The following is a 14,967-nucleotide window of genomic DNA, read 5'->3' as shown; positions in this document are numbered from 1 at the left end:
CTCATCCTCGGCTCCACCCCCTCTGCCTGGGATGACTCCTGGTGGCTGACCACGCTGGGAACAGCACCGACACCCACCGACCACATATACAACCTAGGAATCATCCTCGACTCCTCCCTCTCCATGTAGAAGCAGGTCAACGCCATCTCCTCCTCCTGCTACAACACCCTCCGCATGCTCCGCAGGATCTACAAGTGGATCCCCACCGAAATAAGAAGAACGGTGACACAGCCCCTCGTCAGGAGCAGGTTGGACTATGGCAACGCACTCCACGCAGGAATCCCGGCCAAACACCTACGACGACTGCAACGCATCCAAAACGCCTCTGCCCGACTGATCCTCAATGTCCCTCGCCACAGCCACATCACCGCCACCTGAGAGACCTACACTGACTCCCCGTCGACAAGAGGACCACCTTCAAGATGCTCACCCATGCTCACAAAGCACTCCACAACACTGGACCAGCCTACCTCAACAGCAGACTCAGCATCTACAGCCCCACCCGTCAGCTCCGCTCCGCCAGCCTCGCCCTCACCGCTGTCCCCCGCATCCAACGAACAACCTCCGGTGGCAGATCCTTCTCCTTCCTCGCCGCTAAAACTTTGAACACCCTCCCTACTCATCTGCGATAGACCCAAGACCTGCTCACCTTCAGAAGACTCCTCAAGACTTGGCTCTTCGAGCAGTAGCGGCACCCCTCCCAGCGCCTTGAGACCCTCACGGGTAAGTAGCACGCTTTATAAGTACTATGATTGATTGATTGAGGCCATATAGTTATATTCAATACAGGGTACTTCCACCCCCCCGTCTGCCATGGTCTCTGTAGAGTTGAAAAGCTAATACACTTGAGTTTATTGCCCCATAATAGTTCTATCAGCAGAGTTTCAATTCATTAAAACATGTACTGCAGAATTTTATAGAATGAATTTTGTAGCATGTACAACCAATGCGGCACTATAACCGTTTTAATAATTGCAACCTTGCCCATTAGAGATAAAGGCAGGTCTTTCCAGAAACTCACTGATTTTCATACTCCCTCCATCACCCTGCCTACATTGAGCTCTAAGAACCTTTCCTCCAGCTGGGCCAGGAACATGCCCAGATATCTTGGAGGGTCCTTCGTCCATGGCAACCCCACTTCCGGTAATATTTCCATTGGGCGGTACGCCAGACGTTCCATAGGGAGCACCTTAGATTTTTCGGGGTTCACTCTGAGGCCCGACTCCATCCCAAACTCCTCCAATGCCCGTGGCAGGGCTGGTATTGCCTCTTGTGGTTGTCTACAGTACACAAGAGTGTCATAAGTGTACATTGAGACTATATGGTTGATAGTACCCACTTTTAGTCCCCATGCTCCCAGATGGGTTCGCAGCACACAAGCTAATGACTCCATTACCTTGGCAAAAATCAAAGATGATGAGGGGCAACCCTGCCTAGTACCCCTTTGCAGCTGGAATGCCTCCAAAACTCTACCGCTCACTTTAACCCTGGCCCTGGGTGAAGCATAAAGCAGCTGCACCCATTTGATAAACTCTGGCTCCACAGTAATTTTTTGCAATGGGGCCCATATGAATGGCCAGGACACAGAGTCGAACGCTTGTTCGATGTCTAGGAAAACCAGAGCATGTTCTTCCCGTCTCAAGCCCACATCATGCCATACATGAGCCAAACATCTTAAATTAAGCATAGTATTGCGGTGTGGGATAAATCCCGACTGATCCGGGTGGATCAGATGCGCCATGTATGGGAGCAGTCTACCCGCCAGTATTCCACTAAGCACTTTCATGCCTCTGTTTAAAAGGGAGATCGGCCTGTATGAATTCGGTTGTGCAGGGTCTCTGTCTTGCTTTGGGATCATTATTACCAGGGCTTCATGCATGGAGTCCAGCAATGTCTGCGTATGCAATGCTTCATTGTATACTTCCACCAGTGTGTCTACCAGTATCGGTGCATATTGTTGGTAAAGTTCCGCTGGGAACCCGTCATTCCCAGGTGATTTTCCAGCCTTTAAGCGGTTTATGGCCCCCAGCACTTCCGCTTGCATGACCGGGCCTCCTAGTATCTCCTCCGCTTCCTGCTCTAAGTGGGGCAATTCCACCAAGGCCAGGAACTCCCGCATAGTGGTGTCAAAAGGTTCGGTTCCCTGTGCATAGACTTTAGCCAGATGACTGGCCAAAAGCTCTGTGATTCCTATTTGCGTGTAGTTCATTTTCCCATCAGCGTCCTGCAGTTGCAATATTGGTTCTGTAGACCGTTCACATCTCAGTAATCTAGCTAATAGGGCGCCTGACCTATTCCCCTCCCAGTACAACCTCTGACGGTATACCGTATGGTCATACTTCTCCAGACGTTTCCATGTCTCCAATAGTTCAGCCTTCACCCTGTGCCATTCGCAAGTATTTGTGGGTCAGCATGTAGTCTCTTTTCTAGCTTAGTCAAGTTGTCCTCATGTTTTTTCATGTCGGTAAGTAAAAGTTGTTTTACCCCATATGTCGTGTGTATACATACCCCCCGGAGTACCACCTTCATGGCTTCCCAATCATATGCTCTATTCGTGGCTGTACCACAATTTTCCTCAAAGTATTTAATTAAAGCCTCTGAAACTGCACTCTCAAATGGACGGTCCTGTAATGCCTCTGTCCAGAGGCGCCACATAGGTATGGCCACCCTTGGTTTCTGGCCCTCAAAACTGATGAAAATCGGTGAGTGATCTGAGATATACCGCGTTTGATACGTTATCCCCTTCACTTCTCTTGCTAATGTTGGTGAGACGAAACAATAGTCCAGTCTGCTGAATGTGTTAGTGGCTGGTGTATGACAGGAGAATGCTTTTTGCATAGGGTTACGATCCCGCCATATATCCAGAGGATGCATTTTCTTTAACATGTCTGTCAGTGTTCCCGTCATGTCTGGTTTAGTATGTAATCGAGGGGGTTCTCGGTCTAAATTCCCATCAATAACATAGTTTACATCTCCCAACATGATTATTGTCTCCCCCGCATACGGCGCAGCCGCTCTCATAGTAGTCGGGTAGAAATCTGCAGTCCGAATTCGGAGCATATACGTTAATAGTACACAATTCTTTCCCCTCCAATGTGCCCTGCACAATAACATATCAACCATCTGGGTCTATTACCTGATTAGGAGGCTGGAATGGGACCCCAGGTGCCACCCAAATTTAGACCCCTCTTGCAAATCCAGAATATGAAGTGGCAAATATCTGATCCCTCCATCTGAGTCTCATACATGGGATTGTGTCCCCCCACACTTGAGTTTCTTGTAGACATGAGATCGACACTTTATATCTCTTCAAATATGCATAAACTCTTCTGCGCTTCTCATAGGCTGCCAACCATCGGACATTCCATTTGATGTTAAGCATGCCATTTCTACCAGCATTCTATCACATCTCCATCACCCAGCAATGCAGCCACCTCCCTCTCAGACCGCTTGTGTGTTTGATATACCATTCCTCCGGACTCACCCAGGAGGCTCAGTGTTCCCAAGGACTTCCAACATACCTCAACTGTGAAAACTGAACAAACATTCCCCTCCCCATCCCATGGGCAACCCGTCTACACTCCATACTTCCTTATCACAACAAGTCCGAGCTCACCGTGGCCACCCCATACCACCCCAAATAACTTTTCCACCTAGCTTACAACTTAGAGTACTTTCCTACTAAGCTGCTAGCGACCGGACAGCTAGTCGGGAGTGAGACGCTTCCTCTAGCCTCCTGACCACGATCAAGTCCCTAAGGGATGTGAGACGGACCCCCTTCCCACCGGTGCCCCACATCTACTATCCCCACTCTCCCCATAATACAAAACTGTTACATTTTCCACACTGCAATCACTTATCTGTCACATCAACATAAGAGTTCAATGACTCTGTTCAGGGTGGATCCATGCCTGACAGGAGAGTGTCTGGAACCATGTCTTGGGACCCCAACATCGAGTCCTGGCACCCCTCTCGCTGCAGAGCTCCATCAGTTTGCACTCAGATTATTCCAGGACTGACCCCCTTTTCACCTTGTGTCTTCCAGCCCATTCAGCCTGCATCATTTTCTCGACTTCCTCTGTGCCATGATCCACCAGCACTTCTTTGGGGGCCCAGCCCTGTGTGTCCTCCAGGCCCGTCTCATCCATCCATGCTGTCGCCGCCTCTCCCGACATAAAAAAGTGTTTTTTCCCTTTGTGTTTCACCCACAATTTGTATGGATATAACAGGCTGGATCGCCGGCCAGCCACCCTCAGTCTATGTTTCACCACTAGGAATGTTCGACTTTGTTCCTGAACATGTTGAGTATAGTCCTGGAAAATGGTAATTTGATGGCCTAGGAAGGACAAATCTCCCTTTGCTTTAATTGCCTGAAGTATCATGTCCCAGTCTCTATAATTAAAGAATTGTGCTATGATTGTGGGGGGGGGGGCACCTGGACGGGGGACCAGCCCCAAAGCCCTGTTGGCTCGCTTAACATTAAAAAACTTTGATAGCCTTTTAGGGGCGACTTCTTTAGTGATCCACTCCTCCAAGAATAAGTCCACAGCTGGTCCCTCCGCCTTTTCAGGAAATCCGATAAAGCGCAGATTATTCCTGCACGATCTTCCTTCTGCATCTTCTGCGCGTTCATCTAACTCTGCCACTCTTCGTTGTAAGTGTCCCACCGAGTCACTGAGCGAACGTATTTCTTACTGCATAGTCTCCACGTTTTGTTCCATAGCTGGCACTCTGGCCGAGACCTTTTGAAGATTGCACCGCAGCAGGTTCACCTCTATGGCCATGGCATCGATTCTGTGTACTACTTCCTGCCTGGATGACTGAATTGCTGACATTATTACTGTCAGAGATGGAGACTTATCTGGAGGGTGACCCGTTGCATCTTCTTGCTCCTCTGGGTTTGAGGCCGCCCTGACCGGGTCCGGTGGGCATGGCTGTGCGAGAGTTGGATATCTTATTGGTCTGCATCTTACTTAGCTTTTCCTTCACCATCTCTGTGAGGTTTCAGGGCCAGTATGCTCCTGTGAGGTGTGCAGTAAGTGCAGCATGACCGGCCGATGTTCATGACCCCTCGGGTCCCCACTCCTGCTCCGCAAGTGTCTGCTCCTTCAGGCAATAAGCAGCCATGGGCCTTCACCGCAGTCCCCCCCAGAGCCACCCGTCAACGACGGTAATGTTCCAGGCTCCAGTAAAGCGCGTCAAACCCCCCTTTTTTCCTTGCTTCTCTTCCTTTACGTGTACTTGGGCGTTTATGCCAAACCTATTGTTGGCCTTCGTGCCGGACCCAGCGACTGTCTACCTGGGCCCGGCTTTTTTTTTCTGTGTGCTTGTATCTGGTTTCACCTTTAACTTATAAGCTCCGCCAGGAGGCAGGCACAGTATGGGGACCTGGGCCCACCAACACCATGCCGCGTCCTTTTGTTCTTGTGCCGGTATGTGTGTGGGTTCTCCTTTCGCCTTGTACTGATTTTATGCCTGACTGTGCCCCTGCGCGTGCCTTCATGCTAATCTCCGGCATTCTCTCGCTGACGCAGCCTCTGACTCTTTCTGCCCTTCAGCCGTGTACCATAAGTCCCATAAATGCCTGTTTGGAGCAAAGTGTGGGGGGTCCCTTGATGGTTTACTTCTGCCCCCAGTTGCCTGTGACTCAGTACCGGCCCCCCACTCATCCACAGCAGCGGCATCGCACTCCAGGCAGGCCGAGTGTCATTTGAACGGAGGTGGGTGCGGTAAAGCTCCACTTATGACACCCCCAGCTCCTCACTGCTTTTTTTTTTTTTATTTTTTTTTTTTCCCTCCCCTTCTTCCAAAACAGGGGGAGGACCGCGCCCATGCAACTCGGCTGCTCCAAGCGCCACCAGCTGCCACTTGTGCCGCGTATGATGCAGCCTGCTGTGCCTGGGAGCTGCTCTCGTCCCTGCGCCCCCTGGTCCCCTGTCCCGGCACTAATGTTTCCGCGGGGCTCTTTTTTCGGGCCGGACTCAGACCACTCCCTCGACCGTGGTCTCATGTACAATGTTGTGCTTTTTTTTTATCTACAAAGGCACCCTTGTCCCAAAAGTGCATACAAGGGTGCATTTTGCATGACCAGGAGTGGAAAATATTGAAGGTGGAATTTTGCGTAATAACTTGTAATTCGCCCACGTTTCTTTGCATTTCATGTCATTTCCACAAACAAAATAACACGTATTTCACCCATGCCCACTCTTTCCATATCAATGATACTTAGAACATTTGCCTGGGGATTGCTTTAGTCAAACAGTTGCAGTAGACCAATGATTCCGCATTAGGTACTTCTCCTGCAAGAGCAGTGAGATCTTGATTTGAAAACATGAACTTTCACTGTCTTCCTTTTGCTGTTGTTTAAGTGGCCTGGAATTAAGGGGACAAGGAAAATAGCTACAGGTTCACAGAGTTCCTCATTATTTATATATTCTGAGCATCCATTCCTTTTTGTTACTTGTAATGTTTGTCGATTGTGGAATCTAACTAGTTTTGAAAGAGTTTACGGGTGCAACAGGTTACTGGCTGTACCAAATTTGTACTGCATCATAGTATTTTCTGTATTACTCAAGCCATAATAACCCACAAAAGCCAACCAAACATCGTATATTTTAGCCTTATCTATCACCCTTCTACCTAATGGGTCTACAGAACAATCCCCCAGTATAGCTTGGATGGATTTTTTTTTTAAAAAGGACCACCTCTTTCACCGTACAAGACTGGGAGGTATAAATACAATGTTCGATCCATTGCTGACCCCTTAGGATCTCAGGACATTCTTCTTTAGCTAAATGCGATTCCTGAATGAAAAAGATATCAATATCTTTAATTCTCAGATACTCTAAAGTTTATCTCCTTCTTGCAGGTACCCTGAGACCATTAACATTCCAGGATAGGATCTTTAAAGGCCTAGGTTTATCTGATTTTTCCATATATTAGACCTAAAGTTTGGAGATTAATGCCTATAGGCCTAGTTCTTCCTGTCAGACTAGAAAGTGTGTTTAACTGAAAAGAAGATTCTGGTCTGAAAATTGCAAAAGAGGACATATTTTTTAAATTTTTTCCCACATTCTCCCCGAACCTAGTGCAAGAATTTTTTATTTACATCTCCTTGTAAACCCCCCCCTTGCTAATCCCCCATACCCCGGGGAACCTTCCCTATTATCTAGAAGCAAACTGATGTTATTTGCCTCATGTGAGCTCCCCCGCTGTGCTATAGTGAAAGACTAGAGATTATATTTGTTGTGTTTTGATCTGGTCCATAAATGTAATAACTTCAGCTGGGTCTCTAAAATTATACATTGTATTGTTTTGCATTACCCTCAGCGAGGCGGGGAATCTTATATTTGCAGTGGCGCCCATCTCCCTCAATTCTTGAATAAATTTGCCCAGTTCCTACTGTCTGTCTTGAGTGTTACGAGAAATATCTGATCTTATACGGAAAGACCAGTTATCTTTTTTTAAAACTCCTGTTTTAAGTGTGCTTGTAAGGATTTTTTCTTTTATAGTATAGGATTTAAAGTTCACAAGGATCCTTCTTGGGTTTTTCTTTCCTGGACGCCTTGTGTATGGATCCCCCTGGACTCTTTGAATATCATCCTCCAAACTGCGCTGATCAATTTCCATGTTGAATTCTTTCAGGAGACTAATCACATAAGACCTTATGTCCCCCCTTCAAGACTCTCAGGAACATTCAAAATTCGAATGTTATTCCTTCTGGCATAATTTTCCAGAGATTCCAGCTTATCTCTGAGATCTTTCTCACTAGTCTTCAAATTCTGTATCTCTCCCTTGTTAGCATTCACTTTTCTGAAGAGATCCTCTACTGAAACCTCCAACACCCCTACTCTCTCCATCAAATGGTCGATCTTAGCCTCCAGGGCCTCCACAGTGCCCTAAATTATTTGCTGATTTTTTTCCGAAATCGCGAACATCTCCCTAACCTCTGTTAGCAGAGTAGATAGGAGCTTCTGCAGCTCAGGAGTATCGATCTGTTTAGTAACCACAGTAAGGGGCTTATTAGCATGGCGGGCAGATCGCCACCACCCAACCAGCGAGGGCGATCCGCCCGCCAAAACACCCCGCCGGACAGCCTTTTACCCCCGCCATATTAGCATGGCGGGGGGTACCGCAGCGGACGGAATGACCGTCTGCCGCTTTTCCGCCGGTAGGCAATCATCACAATTGCCTACCGGGTGGAAAAGGCCCATAATATGGTGGTGGTGCCTTGCAGGCACCACCATCCATATTATGATGTGGCATTTTCAATGCCTTTTCATGGCGGTGGCGGAGACTCCGCAATGGAAAGGCATGCGGAGTTCTCTTAGGGGGCCCATTGCAGGCCCCCAGGGGGTTGGGGGGGCTGCACTTGGGGGGTAACCATGGTACCCCCCAACATTGGCATGCACAAGGTGGCAGGCACCACGCGTGGTGCCTGTCACGTTGTGCATGCCAATGCACAACATGCAATATTGCATTGTGGCTGGTGCTGCTTACAGCACCGCCCGCCACAATGCAATATTTTCGGGATGCCACTGCCGCCGTGGAGAAGGCATTCTAATTGCCAGTGCGGGACCGCCGCACCACTGGCGGCCGGTCCCAGCACTGCTAGGGTGGCGGGCGGACTTCAGTCCTAATAGTCCCCTACGTGTTTCGTCCAGAGTCAACAAATGACTCTCCGCAGTCACGGGGCTGGAGCTTTGTTGAACTGAGGGCTGGTCTCCTTCTGCCAATGGATCAAACCTGTTTTTTAAACAAAGGACGTCCTCCCCTACTTTAGTAGAAACCAAGTTCTCCATAACTTTTGGAAAAGCACTTCTCTCTTCAGATTGTAACTGTGCTACTGTAGGAGAGACTGTTGTGGTGACCTGGGCTTGAGTTTGAGCTTGGGTTTGGGCTTGAACTTTAAAGTATGAGCGGAGTGATGGAGTTATTTTTATGGTTTCAGGCTTCTTTTTCATGGGCTTGATACCTGCTTTCTTTGGTGTTTTTTCTAAAGAGGGCTTTTTGGCAAAAGGTGCATGGAATGGGTGCAGGGATTGGAGAGGGACTTTGGATATTTTACTGCTTTCAACCTTTGGGGAGGGAGGAAAAGCTGAGGAAGAGACCTTTTTTCGCTGAAATACTCGGAGTAGCTTCCCCTCTACCCCAAATGTCCCTACTCCTTGGCGTATATCTATTTATGCCGCACGCAAACCCTTTCTTATTTTTTTGCTTTGTCAGGGAAAGTAGGTATCTTACATTTGTATATACCGCCCTCCTCTGTGTTGATTTTGTCATTCGTTGAGGCCCGCTCCGTTCTCCTTAACGGGGTCATCCGGAGGTACTGAGTGTCATCTCCCTGCGGTGCAAGTCACTTTGTTTCACAGCCCCAAACCTAACCTGGAAGTGGGCAAGTCTCTCTTCCCAGAAAGCCAATCCTAGCAGCATTGTGACGGCCCCAACTGAGCCGCGCTGCAGCCTCCGCCCACACTCCTCTCCTTAGCCTCGGCTCCGTTGCTCTTGGCAAAAGGAAACCTCTGAAATGGACGACTGGAACCAGGGAAAACAACCTGCTTACTCAGGAACCACCGCAGTACTCCCCCCGACCCCCGCCGATGCTCAAGGGACCCTCCAGCACAGGTACGATTTAATTGCACGGAAACCTTCTAGCACAGCCGAGAGCCCGTGACCGGCACTAGCTGTCGGCCGCCCTGTTCCTCATCATCAAAGCATCTTAAGAAGTTTTCACAGCCCCTGCGTTGTTCAAAGCTTTATAGGGGTAAATGCCAATTTGCTGACTTTCAATATTTAGCACTCTTCTCACACATCTCAGCTGTTTAGGTGACGAATGCCAAATAAATGATGTCACAAGATAAAAAAAATCTGAAAGCCCTTCCACTCAACCTTTGACCCTGCAATACAGCAATAGGTGAGGGAGATCATAACATAGTTGTCAAGGTGCTGTTCTGCAGCCATTATCCTCATATAAGCAGATTGTTCACCAATGGCAGTTCCAGAATGTGCAGAGTGTATGATAAGATGTTTACATCTCAGAATGTGAATGTATTTTGAATGTTTTTTGTATATAGATTACAAAAGTAATCTTTACACATGAAGAATCTGCTCTTTCACACAGGTCATGATAACACTATGGCGAATGCTACTACCATTTCTTCAGCACCAAGCACCATCACATCAAGTCCTACAACTATCTCGCCTGTGATGACTAGTCAAACCAATACTACATATTCCGGCCCAACGACTTCAGGTACTGCTTTGCTATTGGATTGATGCATTTTCATAATACCAATCAGAGAACACCTATTCAGGGGTCCACAAATGTTTACAACATTATTACCAAAATAAGCTTTTTCAGTCAGCATTTCATATTGCTATCCTGTTCAAGGAAAGGGATTCAGAAAACATATATGAGCTTAAAAGAGTTTATTTTGTGCCTTTAAATGTGAGATACTTGGAGGCATCTATTACTGCAACTATTACAATTATGTAATATCATATTAGATTTTCTACTGCAGCAACTATTTTTATTCTTGAATTTTTACTACAAGAGGATGATTCACTGCCAGGCAAATTTGAGACCCCTCATTTTTTCAATTTAATGCTTACTTTGTAGCGATTTATTAGGACAATTTCATGTAATGGTGGGGGCTATTAATGTCAGTTATTGCTACAAAGTAAGCCATATTAATTAATTTTCCATATCATCTTTGCAAAGTCCAGTGAAGTCATCAATTTTTGCACACATCTTCCTGTGTAGGTAAAGCTGTTAACGCTTCGAAGAGGGCGTTGTGTGAATAAGTCAAAAGATATAAAGCAGGGTTTGCATGTTTGTTTCTCCTATTTACCACAATACTCACGTTTAACCTCAGATTGATGACTAGTTTTAAGGCAAGATTATCTTAATGGAGGAATAAAAAACTCAATGGATTACCCATGATGCTTTTATAAGACCATAAAGCAGAGAAAAAGGCAGCAGGTTGAGGGACTTCTCAAAGTTGTGGTCAATAGGGGAAACAAACATGCAAACCCTGATTTGTATCTTTTGACTTATTCACACAACGCCCTGCAATGAATGACAAAGTGGGCCTACTTTTCGTTTCCCTAACGGCAGCGACTTAAAAATTAGCAATATTTAAACTCTCCCATGTGTTATTCAGCATCTGTAAATAAACTAAAGCAGGTCGTACCTGAATAAAACCTTTACCCTTTAAAATACCCACTAAAAACGGATCACGAATTTCATGAAAATGTTCGCAAAACATAATAATGTGCAAGGTGTCTTGGGTGGAGAAGTTATCACATGTACAAGGGCCTAGATCTTTCACCTTTCTCCAACCCTGCGGTTCGGCCAATATACAGTGCAGAAGATTAAATCTGAATCTGGTTAAAAGAAAGCGGTGATATCCCTTTGTTACTGCTTTTAGATAGGGTTCTGTCAGTGTGGTTGTTTTCAGCAAAAGATAGGCTCATACCATGGGTTTCATTATCTCTTTAGCCTCTCTCTCAGAATACGTCATGTTTAGAAAATGTTTTTTAACCCACGATACATCCTCTTTCCTGAGATTATGTGGAGACTCAAAGAGATCGGGGTGCCCTTATTTCTTTGTTATAATCTTTACATACCTTAACAACTCGATGCAACTGGCTCTATCCAAGGTCAGGCAATCTTGGGCGATCTCTCGATTTAATACCAATTCTGGATTAGTCCAGATTGATATCTAACTCATGAGTGGTGCCAATCCTATCAGGTCGGAAACAAAGCCTATGCCTAATTCTTGGTGTATAATATACAAGGGAGTGGATTGCAGAAAGCAAATTCCTGAGGAACTTGTTTTCCACTATTTGTAGTTCCTCTGCCTCCTTGAAACACCGGATTTCAGACCCATACTTAGAGATGGCAATACATTTAGCTCCTCATTTGGCTTAGCCCCAAGTCTTGGTGAGAATCCAAGAAGAGCTTCTGTTGATCTTGCCAGAGCATGCTTTTTGCTTTCTTTTGCGGTACCCATGAGCCCCTCTCGTCAAACAGAACCCCTAAGTATGTAAATGAAGTCACCCTTGTTATTACAATTCCTTCACAGTAGTTAGCTTTTTGGGTCTATGGCCCATAATCATAGTGTGTGATTTGGGAATGTTAGCACTTAAATCCAGAGAACTCATATAGACCGCAAAAGAATCCGAGAGAGTCTGGCGCCAGACTGCTTTGCTCGCTAATAAAACCGCATCATCTGCATATAAAAGAGCAGGGATTGACCAATCCCCCGCTCGAGGGATATCTTGGCAGGCTGAGCACAGGGAGGAGTCAAAGTTATTTATGTATAAAGTAAAGAGAAGGGGAGCTAAAATGCAGCCCTGTCTGACTCCTCTTCCAATACGAATGCGCTCAGCATATTTACCCCTCTGGTCATATCTCACCTTTGCAGAAAGGTCCCTGTGCAGGTCCGCCAAAATATTAACTATACAATGGTCCATTCCCATATCAATTATTAAAACCCATAATTTCGATCTATTAACTCGATCCAATGCAGAGGACAGGTCCATAAAGGCCAGATGTAATGTCCCTGTCTTAACCGCTGTGTATTTCCCAACTAACAGCTGCAGGTTTAAGCACTGATCGATTGGGCTCCTTCCCGTTCTAAAACCATACTGCATATTTGATAGTACACCACTCTCTTCAAGCCATTCAGTAAGTTTACTGAGGATCACTCTCCCTAATACCTTTACAGCGGAATCAATCAAGGATAAGGTTCTGCAATATCGTGGATCACCTCTCTGCCCATTTTTGAAAACCGGTATGTTAGTAGATTGAGACCACCACCTTGGGAAACCATGCTGACTAGCGACATTAAACATATGAGTTAAGATTTTTGACCAAAGTGCCTCATTCATTTTTTATAGGTCTGCCGGAACATCATCCGGACCGGGAGCTTTATTGCTAGTCATCTGCATTATTGCCATTCCTCCTTCCACTTTGTTAAAAACCCGACTGTGTGTACTCGTGCTTGGTAAAGGGGGACTAGGGGTTCCCACATCTACCTGGTCATCATACATATATTTAAAATAAGTGAACCATTGAACCTCAGTTCTATTACATTCCAACGGGGAGTTGCTAATTCCAGTAAAAAAAGGTTTGTTTACAATCTCCCAAAACCTGGCGCTGTTCTTAAGAACACCCACAGAAAGTTAATCATTTCAAGCGTCTTGTTTGATTTCTGTTTTGAGATTTTCTACCATGCACTTATATTTATTTCTAAGGGCAGCTATCTGGGGTTTATCTTGTGGTACTTGCTTTAAGGCCTTAAAAATATTTTGGTGGGCCACAGTGCAATCATGATCGAACCACCTCTTGCCTCTTTCCTCGCGGTTCCTCCTTGGGAGTGTGAGACCTCTAGCCACCTGTTCACATAACCTTTCAACGGCTAAAAGAGTTTCTACCCCCTTCTTGGTATGATCAAGGCAAAGCCCAATATCCCCACTTACATTTTCCCACAAATCTTGGAGAAATAATCATGGGACTACCTTACTCCATTTCAACCTGCGGCCCTGATCTGTTAGCTTTAGACACTTACCAGTGGTGGCCTCCCCAGGTTTTCCAACTAATCCAATACCTCCGCCCAGTATAAGATGGATAGGATTGTGATCAATAAAATGTGACTACAGCGCATTATAGGAGACCACCTGGGTTAGTAGACCTGGGGTGATGAAGATGTAGTCAATTATGGTGTTTAAGCCTCTCCAGGGCCCTCCTGTATTTACACTTGGTTGTAAAAGGTCAGATTCAGCCAGTAGGTCCTCGAGGAACACCCCCTGCTGCAAGTGCTCAAAATGCAAGCTAGAGCAAATTTCAGGGCCTAAAGAATCAGCGACATGACAATTCTTTGAGCATAAATGAACATTAAAATCGCCTAAGATTATTATCGAATACGATGTGGATTGCTTCTTCCTGTAGACATCTAAAAAACATTTTAAATTACCTATATGTCCGTTCGTGAAGCTACTTTCAGAGGAGTTGTAAAAATTAACAATAAGTAATTTCAGGGCATGGACAGGCATTATTTCTATCGCTAGGCAGTTACATGAACCAGAGTCCAATATACAATGGGTGCCTAGGAGTTTAAGGGAAATTAAAGTTATTAAACCCCCCTTGGCTTTGCCTTGTGGGGAGGCCCAGCCCAGCCTCTGCCAGTCGCTGACAAGCGCAGACGGGCCCGCCCTTGGCGTAGGCTTTGCCCAGGCATGCCCGCGGGTGTCCCGCACTGCAGGAGGCCCTGGACCCTTTTGTGCACCTCCAGGCGCAGGCAGAACTTCGTTGGCGGCACTCGGGTCGCAAAGGATGCCGGGATTTGTAGTCTCACTGTCTCTGGTTACTCGTGTTCGCTCTCCCACGCTGCAGGAGGCCCTGGACCCTTTTGTGCGCCTCCAGGCACAAGCAGAATGGCGTTGGGGGTGCTTGGGCCACGAAGGATGCCAGGATTGGTAGTTCCCTGGTCAATCGTGTTCGCTCTCCTGCGCTGCGGAAGGCCTTGGACCCTTTTGTGCACCTCCAGGTGCAGGCAGAACGTCGTTGCCGGTGCTCGGGCAGCAAAGGATGCCGGGATTGGTAGTCCCCCAGTCCCCGGTCACTCGTGTTCGCTCACTGAGGTTGCAACAGATGGCTTCACAGACAAGGCTAAGTAGGATTTTGGTGTTTGTTAGAGTAAAAATCACTATTCCCATTCCAGTGAGAGCAACAGTAGGGAAAGTGTTGGATAGCGGAGAGGAAAGAATTACTATTCCCACTCCAGGAAGAGCAACAGCAGGGAAAGTGTTGGATAGCGGAGGAGTAAAAATTACTATTCCCACTCCACTGAGTGCAACAGTAGGATAAGTGTTGGATGGCGGAGAGGTAAAAATTACTATTCCGACTCCAGTGAGAGCAACAGTAGGGAAAGTGTTGGATAGCGGAGTGGCAAAAATTACTAT

The 14,967-nt window shown here is 46.6% G+C and overlaps 1 protein-coding gene across 1 annotated transcript in view; it reads left to right on the top strand.

Moving 5' to 3' along the window:
• Positions 1–14,967, top strand: part of LOC146798424 (uncharacterized) — a 384,935-nt gene that overhangs the window by 284,787 nt on the left and 85,181 nt on the right. Inside the window, exon 3 of the mRNA XM_085627745.1 lies at positions 10,121–10,252. Within this exon, the coding sequence (XP_085483871.1) occupies positions 10,121–10,252 (132 nt within the window). The remainder of the gene's footprint in view (positions 1–10,120; positions 10,253–14,967) is intronic.

Source organism: Triturus cristatus, chromosome 9 (genome assembly GCF_964204655.1).
Source record: "Triturus cristatus chromosome 9, aTriCri1.1, whole genome shotgun sequence".
NCBI classification, from domain to species: domain Eukaryota; kingdom Metazoa; phylum Chordata; class Amphibia; order Caudata; family Salamandridae; genus Triturus; species Triturus cristatus.
This window is presented reverse-complemented; position numbering and strand designations above follow the sequence as displayed.